This window comes from Amaranthus tricolor, chromosome 2 (genome assembly GCF_026212465.1).
Source record: "Amaranthus tricolor cultivar Red isolate AtriRed21 chromosome 2, ASM2621246v1, whole genome shotgun sequence".
Classification (NCBI taxonomy): Eukaryota; Viridiplantae; Streptophyta; class Magnoliopsida; order Caryophyllales; family Amaranthaceae; genus Amaranthus; species Amaranthus tricolor.
The window spans coordinates 28,915,854-28,927,521 of record NC_080048.1 but is presented as its reverse complement, the minus strand read 5'-3'; the positions used below and the strand labels follow the sequence as shown (position 1 = coordinate 28,927,521).

The following is an 11,668-nucleotide window of genomic DNA, read 5'->3' as shown; positions in this document are numbered from 1 at the left end:
ATTTTTTTGGGGTGGCAGCAATGGGGAATCTAGATATTGTCCTACAGTCAAGTGGGCTAATATAGAGCTGCCAAGAGAATTGGGAGGACTAGGTGTGGGAAACATTCTTCATAAAAACTTGATTCTGTTATTCAAATGATGGTGGCATTTCTCGGAGACTGTTTTAAGTTTCTTATTTTGCACGTGTTTAAATAATTAGGCACGGGGTTAGTTATGATTGTTAGACACCCCAACTAGCCGTTAGGAAAGCTCTATATAAAGGAGCAACCTCATTGTATCATATTCAGATTTGGTTTTATGAATTTTCATTCAAAGTAATTGTGTGCAATTACAAACCTGAGTGTGTTCTTTGTGAGTGAAGCAAAGAGGGTATTCAGTAAATTCCACGAGAATTAAGAGAGTGAATCTTAACTTGAGTGTGAGGAGGAGGCCAGGGACTGAGTGAAGGTTCATTGTCTCCATCCACGACATAGAACCATCCCAAGGGATTGTTCTTGTCACCCTTCTGTTTTCATACAAAACAGAAGGTTTTAGTTTGTTCGGTGTGTGATCAAGAGTGTTCTTGACAGCATTCTTGGAAGGATTAAGTGCCTTCTTGGATCGACCATCCCCATATTTGCATCATTGATAAACCGACATTTATCGTTTTACAGTTACCCCACAATGGCATTGAAGTGTCTCATGTAACATCCTTACCTCGTGCATCTCACTCTTTCCCTCTCCCAACTTATGGCCGAGATGCACGGTGCAAAGATACCTTTAAAAAATGGTATTGATGCTTTATGATGATCATGATATCTCAAAGATAAACCAATAAATTGTTAAGTTGCAAAAATTTTACATTCCTGAGTCAAATTGTCAAAACATACAGCCAACCAAATTATTATGAGAAACCACGAAAATGTCAAAAAAAGACAAAGCCACCATGATTAAGCAGCATATCTTATATATTGGAATCAGAAATCTTCTCTTCTTTAGGAGGTGCATATTGCCTACTAAGTTTGGATTTTGTCCATGGATCCAAGGGTGCTCTCTGTGGAGGTTGAGGCATTGGAGGTTTCGACTGCCTAAGTTCGTTTTCTCTGTCAATAAACCTGTCCAAATTGCATAACAGAGCCAATGTAAGATTCTGAATGGCACAACACCATCTAAACAGCACAAACCTAAATAACAAACCAAATCAAGCAGCACTAATTGTGTGTGGTAAGAGACCAAAAGACTAAACTAAACCAATTCTTCCCCTGTCAACTCACTTCAACCTTAGCTTAGGGAGTGGGAGGTAAAGTTGAAATCCCAACCTTTAGAAGTTCAGTTGGCTGGAACCAAACAACTATAGCTGTAAGACTACCACCCATCCAGAGAGTCAAGAACAAAGCTTCCTTTTTCATGAAAGGGTTGGTATATACTATACAAAGTCACCAAGAGTCGAGAAAATAGAACCACTTTATTTTAGGCTTTTTCTTAAACAATAATTTAAAGAAAAAACCTCGGCTAACATCAAACAATACCATTCAATAAACACATAATCCTAATGTCCAACTATTGATGTCCTTTGCATACAGATTCATTGAGAATAATCCAAACTGTAGGCTGGTCACCTCCGTACACTATTAAGAAATACTGTCTCATCCTCTTTGAGTTTGCTGCAAATTTCATTTTAGTCTGTCCAACTGAATTTGCAACAATTCCTATTTGAAAATGACCCCACATTACTTCCCTATTCTCATTCACTATTAATCTCGCTTCATATTTATTCGTCTCCAAATCCAGCGAAAAATAAAAGAAAGCAGTTTGCATCTACAGCAAACTCGACTGATAAATAAGTTGTAATAACTGGAAGTAATGGTGATGTGGCCTGGTAAATGTTATACTGAGCCCATAATCCCAGTGGTGATTGTGGTAGTGTAATGATTGGAGATGGATGTTTGTAAGGCTTAGGCGTGGTTTATAACATCAGCACGGCACAGAATGTAAACGCAGAAAGATGTTAAGAGGTCTAAACAAAAATTTGGAAGCAAATTGATCCTTCTTTGATTGATGTTTATCCACACGTCTCCGGTACTACTAGAGTTCCCGGTGCTTTCACTCCTCATATCTCAATTCCCGTGTCTCTTTCTTAATGATAGACAGAATGTAAAGATCACTTTTGCATATTTGTTTGTGCTATGTGTCTTTTTTGTACTCCCAATCCCCTATATTTACTATCCTTATAACCAATTCAGTTGCTAAAACTGACATAGTCATAAGGCTAAAACTTAGGAGGTGGTTTTCTCACTACCAATAATAAGGGGAAATGGGATGACTGACTCAATATGGCTGTTTGACCAAAAACAGTAAGCAATGTAATATTAAGCAGCAACATAACAGTAGAATATAGAATGGAAGATTGTAATGTATTACATAATTTACCAGACGTGAGCACTTCGAGCTGCTATAACTCCATTGTGAACAGACACATTCAATTCTCAGCATACCCTATTCACTACCCCTCCCTTGCTTACACTATAGCAGTTGAGCATAACCAAAAACATTTTCTCTAAAAACACTGTAAGAAAAACAACCTAAGCACTAATTACAAATAACAAAATGTAAAAAATTCTCTTCTAGAAACACGTTGCATATCACTTGAATATACCTCTCTCTTAATGTGTGAGAATGAGACCTGAACCATGCATAACAGTCTTCCTTTTCTATCCTCTGTCATAGTCCTCCCCAATATAAAATGAATCCCCTTCCATTCACAATTTTAAAAAAATCACATCCTTTAAGGCTCGAGGCATTTTCCTTGCTATAAGTGACGCAGGGAGGTTTTAAAGCAATGAGATGTATAACAATTACTTAAGTTTTGAAATGGATATATTTAACCTAAAATAACCCTAAAGAGAGCTATAGCTAAGTGAAATAGTTAACTTAATGTTAAAAAGGAAACATAGAAGCCAACATCTCAAAGGAAGAAAAATGAACTGCAATGTTCTGCAAACAAGCTTCATAACGCAACATCAAAGAAAATCGAAAGAGACAAGAAAAATACTTCAGCCTTCAATAGTCATCAATACCAAGTCCTGTAAATTCTGTACACTGATACTACTTTTAATGGAAAATCTCCATTTAGAAGAATGCTTCAATGACAATGAATTACAGGATTTGATAAGCAAATGATTGAACCTTCGAAAGTCGAAATTCAAATACAAGAAAATCTGTATTGTATATGTGGATGAGATAGACACCCAGCGGCTAGAATAGTCCACTATTGATGAAATCCTCCGTCTCCCCTCTCTATCTTAATTAAACTCAATGTTGGAATTGATGAGTAGGTAACCCATACAGTAGGGAAGTAACACAATGGTCGTAGAAACCAGAGAGATGATGTTGAGGACTTGACGTTCAAATTCATCATCGGAGAAAGGACTCAAAACACTCAGCTCAGCAATAGCTTTGGTAACCTCGCCCTTAATTTATGTCAAATGACTTTTGGGAAGAAATAATGCTCATTATTCATTTTGCAGGTAATTGTGTTAGGATTATGTTGCAAATAAAGGCAATACCTGGGACCAATCATATCAATTTCTCCATCTAAAAAAGCAGGCAAGTACATCCCAAATTGGTGAAACACAGTAAACACAGATAAAAGTGTAGCATAACAATTTAGCCATTATTGGTATTATTAGTGATAGTGACTGTTGAAAGAGTTCATGAACAGAACTTTTTAAAGATATTACTCTTACTCAATATAAGCCATTGGGGCAGCATCTCCAACTCGAATACGTGTCCTCAGCAGCCTTGTGTAACCACCAGCTCGGTTTCTGCAATAATAATATCAATCAGCATTCAGCAAACAATAATGTACACGTCTTTCAAAATCTAATTGCCAGTCATTAAACCACTATGTTAACCAAAAATTAGATATTTACTTGTATCGATATGCTAATTCTGTAAATAGTTTGTGGATAACATCATCCCCCCTGACAAAAGCAGCAGCACGTCTAGCAGCACATAGGGAACCCTGTAGTTGCATAACATTGTTAAGTAAACTGGCATTCAACATATGTATTATTATTTCTTTTGAAGTCGACTAGGGTCAAAATAGTAGTGCTGATTATGTTTCCTTGTCTCATTAGCAATTTATATTACTCTTGTTCCGTTAATGAGTTCAAAAGATTATTTTATGGAACACAAAAAGGATGGCCTAGCAAATTAAAAACTACGGTCAATTAGGAGATGAAGGATTACTATTTAATACACACACTTCTACTCATCCAATCCCAGACACTTGGCAGTGCAACAAGTATAAAAGGGCATCATTGATTTCACATAATTGTAAACATATAACAGAAGAAATAGAAACAAAGGAAACAGAAGTAGATAGACATCTGGCTACAAAAAAGTAAAAAAAAAAAAAAAAAAAAAAAAAAAAAAAAAAAAAAAAAACCTTTAAGTGCTAATTGTGCTATTGAATAAGAACTGATAACAAGAAGAAAAAAATAAACACATAGGCCAGCAGTAGATCTTCACCCCCCAATGAGCGTTTTCCACCTTTATAGTTCACAAATAACATCTAAAAGGGAACATCATGAGAAGTAGAAGTCAAATTCCAAATTGGCAGCAAAACATGAGGAGCAAAAAGAGGTGGAAAAATGTTGGGTTCAATCCTTGATTTTGAGCTCTCATTTTGCATAGCAAAGACTAAATGGACACTCACAATAGCTATGGTTAGATCTCAAGTTGGAGACTCCCTTTGAAGCAATTGTCTCTCAACCTCCAAACTATTAATCAGAGGTATGTGAATACTTTACATTATCTTACAAATCAAGACATAAAATGTAGTTGAAAACTGGAATCAAATTAAGTTATGGTATGTGGATAACGAGAACATATTTCTATTGCACTAACACTATTTTCCAAAAAGCCCAAGGTTAATTGCAATTGTTGATAAGATATGTGAGCTCACATGTTCATCTCATGGCCCCAACATTTTTGGTAATATAGATGTATCGTGTATTTGATAGATGAATTAACTTAAGTTTTATATTGTTAATAATTGTAGCATCAAAAAGAATATTGGACCAATTTTGGAGGAAACCAATCCTAAAGAGAGAGATGATGTAGGCAAGCAAATTATATTGGCTAATACATCAGAAAATTAAAAGATCCATTTCAGATATTGGTAGTTCAAAGAAAAATGATCAAAAGAAATTATAGAGGTTGCTAAAGTATGTGGATTGTAGAAAGTACACTTTTGAATACAATAAAGAACATGACATCCACTGGGATGAAAAAGGGGACCTTATTTGTAGCCATCTTTTTCATTGTGTCATCACCCCTTTTGACTTTTTTACCCTTGGTATTTATCTCTCTAACATTTCTCTAAAATAAACTTTCTCTACTCATTCAACTAAGTTTTTGATTTTCAAAATAACAACTGATGATCAATCGATATGAAAGGTAAGTTGAACCCTGAAATCGTAGAGGTATACCTACAATCTTTCACATTTTCGTTTTTTATCGTTTTTTATATTTTAGTGGACAAGTCACGCAAAAGTGTGCTGTTTGGCCTAGGTCCAGTCACATGGTTTGCGCAACTTGCATGTCTATAGTTGTATATGATATCTTTAAGTTTGTGGGCCAACTCGCATGTCTATAGTTGTATCATGATTCATGACCATGATTGTCGAAATCTACATGGTAGGTAGGTAGCATGGAATCTTGGCCATGTTCCTTGTTGTGCGTTAAATAACCAAAAGAATAACAATCAGCTTTATTCCTAAATAACATATCCCTAGCGCACACTTTAAAGACCCAGGGGAATAAACTAAGCCAAAACTGGTTTTTCTTTACAAAAACTACCTGAACCCCATGTTTTGACACATACACCATGTTTAGAGCTGGTATGCAAGTCTAAGTCTAAGAGGGGGACAATTTTCGATTTCCCTTAGCTCATGAGGTTCTCAGATAATGGACTTTTGAATTGTACCTTAAACATGGTCAAGCAAATTGCTTAACTAATCAACAAAGCAAATTTCAAACACTTTTCACACAAGAGCCAAGAATGCTGATATCACACTTGACGAAATAGTAAAAAACTTCAAGTTGAAGCATAGAGCTAGGCAAGCATCATGTCGTTTAAATTGTATAGAATTCAAGAAAAACATTGGCAATTTATTCTTGAACACCAAAACACAATTTTTCGCTTTCCCACATCAAATCTCCATTACATGACCAGAAAACAGGACCTTTCTAGCCTTTCGTTTGGTAGAAATTGTCAATAAATAACATATTCACACCTGGTTCCGCATTATATACGTAATTGAAACATATTTCAACTAGAACATCAAATGGGTAAATGGACAGAGAAACTGCTAAAAGATGACCATTCTAGGTTTCAACAAGTCGGGTAGGGGGACGAAAAATAGGTAAATGGACAAAATAAATAAATAAATAAATAAATAACTTAAATTGTAACAAAAGACAATATATTAAGCAGTATCCATATCATTCTCAAAATCAAATGATGGATCCCTGAAGTCTACCAACTAATGATGAAAAAAAAAATACACAATCCCGCAACTAAGATGCGTCTCAACAAACAAAGTGCACAATAGTTTTCTCAAAAACGAAAAAATGGGGCAGAAGAAATTGACAAAAAAGCAAATAAATTGGAGGTGATTGTTGGCCACTTACATCTTTTCCTAACTGAACCATATTATCAGCTAATCGTCGAATCTCTTTTGCCTACAAATGCAAATTCAACATCAATATACAAATTTTTTGGAAACAATTCTCAGCCTTAATAAACTGAGAGAAACTAAAACCCTAACCATAAACCCTAACTTACTTATGGGGTTTAGTATAATCAAAGAAATAGAGAGCAATAAAGAAACAAAATCCAAACCTTGGCAACAGTGGTCTCAATACGCTCGTGTTTCACCAATTGAGAAACCATGGTTCTACAATCCAAATCATATTCAACAAAAGGAAATCACAATTCCGTCGATTATAATTAAAAAAAAAAAAAGGTTGATCGAAATTAGCAAGCGAAAGAGAAAGAACCTGAGCATAGATAAACGGTGACCTGTTGGTCGATTGAGTTTTCTAAGCTTCGTCATTATAGCGAAGAGAAGAGAGAACGAAAGAAGCTCAACTACAGTAGGAAACTGGGAAGCTGCAGACTGAAGTTGTGTTTCAAGGTTTACGGGTGCATTGGATGCGTTATTTTACAAAATCCTCCGTTCCAAATTATTTTACAAAAATGACATTATAATTAGTTTTTAATATATAGGTTAAAACTAGACCGGGGAAAATTTGATCCGACCCGAAAATGAACTCGGGACCCGACCCGATAAAACCCGAACCCGACCGATCCGAAAGCGACTTAATCCGAAACATGACCGACCCGATAATTACCCGACCGGAAACCGACCCGTTTTGACCGATTTAATATCAATTTTTAGAGTAATTTCAATGTTAGAATTCATTTCAAATAAAATTTTAGTTTTCAAAGTATCTCAACATATTGAGTATATCACTTGAACCCTAAAACTCATCAATAGATCTCAAAAAACACGTATTTAACGTCTTTTTAGCCATCGTAATTATTTTTCTTTAAAAACAGGACGTTATAATCATCTTAATTGAATACATGTATCTTGTTAAATCAGTCAAATGAGTTTTTAATTCTTCTACATTTCAGTAAGCAAATCAATATAATTTATACGAACGTTTCGCACGTTTCAATGAGCTTTTCAAAAAACGAATGTCGCTACCCTAAATTATAAAACGCGTATCTTATAAGACGAAATAAGTACTTAGTTAGTTGTATATCTTTCCAACATGAAAATTGTGAAGATAATTTTAACGTCATTTTTATCTAACGTTACAATTATAATAAACAAAATAACTTTTATAAAGCGCGTATCTTACAAGTCTTTCAAAATAAGTATTAATTCCCCTATTTTTCTTGCACTTAAATGAACCTGACATACCAACTATTTTTTGAAAATCGTACATGTAATTTCTCTAATGATTTTTTTAGACATTTTAATGATTTTTTTTTATGTTGAATTAGTCGATTGGATATTCTAATGTTTTATGGTAACCCGTTGGGTCAATCCGAACCTACTCGAAACCCAGAGTGATCCGACCTGAAACTGACCTGATCCGAAACTGACCCGACCCGAAAATGACCCGACCGAAATTGATCCGACCCAAAACCCGACCGACCGACCGTTTTCCCAGGTCTAGTTAAAACATAGGTAAGGAAGATCTTGTTTGATTCGTCTTATTGTAAAGATTATTAATTTCAAATTTTTATGATTTTTTATTATACATAATGAGAGATATTAAGGATTGAATTAGTGCATTGAACTGCGTAAAAAAACAAACGTTTGTACTCTAATTTCTAAAGAGTAGTTGTTACCACTACTTTTACAACTATTGTACATTAATTAATCTTACTTCGTCCGTTCCAATTTACTTGCAACGTTTGCTTTTTCATACAGTCTGATGCACTAATTCAATTCTTAATATCTCTAATTATTTATAATAAAAAATTATAAAAATTTGACATTAATAATCTTTGCAATGAAACGAATCAAACAAGATTTCACTTGACTATGTTTTAACTTATAGATTAAAAATTAATCACAAATTAAGAGTGATGAATGAATAGAGTCATTTTGCCTAATGTTGCAACTAATATGGAACGAAGGAAGTATTTAACATATAGTCCCTCTTATTCATCCTAACTGTCTTATTTTTTTAATGGGTTAAGTCATCTTTAATGTCTCAAATCTATTTTAGATATATATTAAATTTACATATTTATTTTTACTAGACTTAACCTTTTCACGCCGTTACACTTATTAATCGCAATTTACTCTTATTAAAATTTTTAAAAGTACACTTTTTCTCTATCACATGCAGTCTCATTTGGCCACTTAAAAAATGATAAAAAGTCAAATAGAACACATTGGATAAATAGGAGGGAGTATTTCTTTATGTTTAATGTAAAACATCGACAAATAAGATCTTGTTTGATTCATCTTAGGAAAAATTATCCAAAATAATCTCACCTATTGATCATCTTTTATGAATAATCCCTACTATTGATTATTTTTAAATAATCCAATCGTTGTATATTTTTTGTTGATATCACCCCTTCTTTATTTTAACAGATTATTATAGGTACTAACTAGCCGTTACAACTTACACTTAACTTTTTCTACCTTCTTATGCTCCTTCGTTGGTACCCCTACTCTTCCTTGGTGATAGGTTCTTCTAGTAATCGGTTAAAATGAGGCAAGGAGTGATGTCAGCAAAGAAATATATAAAGGTTGGATTAATTAGAAATAATCAATAGTTGAAATTATTTACAACAAATGTGCAATAGGTAGGATTATCCAGGACAATTTTTCATATATGTGTGTGTGGGGTAGGGGAGGTAGAGTTTAGGTGAACTCTCTTATGGTGAGAACTACGAGAACTCATTTTCATCCTATGATCAAGGATCACACGCGTGTTATTAGTGGCATTTTTGTAATATTTCAGGAAATTTGTTTGTAAAAAAATATTTTGGTTGAAAAGTACACCTTTTAGCCAATTATTAGTGGCTTTTATATGAAGACTAAATCTTTTTAGTAAAAAAAGGATTTTGAGGCAGAAAATTACAGTGTATGTTTTGTGCCTACTATCAGATGCTTTTAAGTAAAAAGTAAACCTTTTTATATGAGCATGCGTTTTCGAAATGAATGAAATAGATAAATTAATATTATTTTTTATTATATTTTAGACTTATTAGTAGACTTTTATAAGCTAAATATGAAAACTACATCTCTTTTGTAACTTTTTTTTCGTTATGATTTTTTCTAAGTGAAAATATTTTTGTTGTTTCTAAGCATACTTTTTATGCTTGTTGATGACACATTTTATTTAAAAAGCGATATTTTTTAAAGTTTTTTTTAGGGCATATTCCTTTTTAATGACAGTTTTTGTAAATTTTTAAAGCCTCTCATGTTTTCAAGCATACATTTTATGCTAATTAATAGGGATTTTTCAATGAAAAGTAGACTTTTCTAGCAAATGTTGTTGCAAAAACCTCATACGTTATTTAGGCTACTGAGAACTTGAAACCAAACCATGTACAAGTACATTTACTTATATTAAGCTGATATTCTTTCAGAGAACTTATAAAATATACATTTATAAACACAAAGTAAGCTTTTTGACGATTGTTTTAGTAAGCTTTTAATTCAGTCATGTTTTTAAGTGTACCTTTTATGCTCATTAGTAGCGTCTTTTACATATAAAGTATGCTTTCTAGCAAATAATTTTACAATAACCTCAACCTTGTTTAGACTACATGGGACTTGAACCCACACCGTGTAAAATACAATATTGTACATTGCTCAACTTATTTTTAGCTAATAGCCTTTTAGAGAATATATATAGTATACATTTATAAACAAAAAGTAAACTTTTATAAATCGAAAGTAGACTTCTAGCCACAAAAAGCAAAAAAAGGAAATCAAGCATTGCTAGTCGACAATAATAATAGAAGAATGTACATCACCCGAGTTCTTTAACATTCTCTATTTTCAGATATTTGTTTACCCGAATTTTGGTGGATCTCTACTCATACATGTTAGGGTTTTATTTAAATATACCGCAAGTGTACTGATGTTGTAGTACAATTATGCGTCGAACCACAAGGAGGCTATGCGTTTAGAATAATTCAGTCAATCAATTGCTGTCGAACAACCAAATAATGATAAGTTTAAACTAAACTACGTTTGTAACTATATATAATAAAAGACTTGATTTGATAAGAAAAAAGGCATAGGGTAATGGCAATCCCTACTAACACGCATATGACTAGAGAATTAAGTTCTATGTTAGCTGCGTTATCTAGGTTTAAGGTGAAGAGTTAATTATTCCTTTATGGGATGCTAATCAACTAATTGAGATTGAATAACATTATCTCTAAATCTCAACTTTTGCGATTTTGATTAATTCAACTATAAACAAGACCAATTAATAACCAACTCTCAACTTTTGTGATTTTGAATGGCGATAAATGGATTTAACTTGTTTTGCACTTAAGACTAATATACATTTCTATCTCAACTTCCGTATTACGGAACACTAAAAAGCATAAAAGACTTTAACTTAAGTGGATTTTAGCATATTCAATTATCCCTAGACAACAACCAAAAAATTCCTCAATAAATTAATCCAAATGCATATTAGGGTTCATACCAAGCCCTAGAAACTAGGTCACTAACTAGATTCATGAAAACAATTAAATTTAATAAACAAACATAAAAAATAAGGTTAAATATAATGAAAGGATTAGAAACTAATAATACCTTTATAATTGTAATTCTGATGGAGGATGATGAAAAACAAAACCAAAAAGTTGCAAATGTGAAATTTCAATGGAGAAACAAAGTTCAACAATGGGGAAAGACTCAAATTACGTAAAAATTAAACACTAATTAAGATAAAGGCAAGATTAAAGAAAGATTCACAAAAGCATAAATAAAAATAAAGGTTCTATGAGAGTAATCATGGGGATTCGATGGAAAGAAACAGTTAAGGAGCAGCAGCTGTAGTCTCGGTCGAAGCTGCTCAGTTTATTTCAAAACTTAGCACAACCTGCATTAGATTTCTCTCT

At 33.3% G+C, this 11,668-nt stretch overlaps 1 protein-coding gene across 1 annotated transcript; it reads right to left on the bottom strand.

The window, feature by feature from the left end:
• Positions 1–786: 786 nt before the first annotated feature.
• On the bottom strand, positions 787–7,226 carry LOC130803520 (uncharacterized). Its single transcript, XM_057667656.1, has 6 exons — positions 7,048–7,226; positions 6,890–6,944; positions 6,679–6,729; positions 3,912–4,003; positions 3,726–3,803; positions 787–1,094 (listed from the first exon to the last, which is right to left on the bottom strand). The coding sequence occupies exons 1-6, from the start codon at positions 7,101–7,103 to the stop codon at positions 944–946; spliced, it is 483 nt and encodes a 160-aa protein (XP_057523639.1). The 5' UTR covers positions 7,104–7,226; the 3' UTR covers positions 787–943.
• Between the last annotated feature and the right edge of the window lie 4,442 nt (positions 7,227–11,668).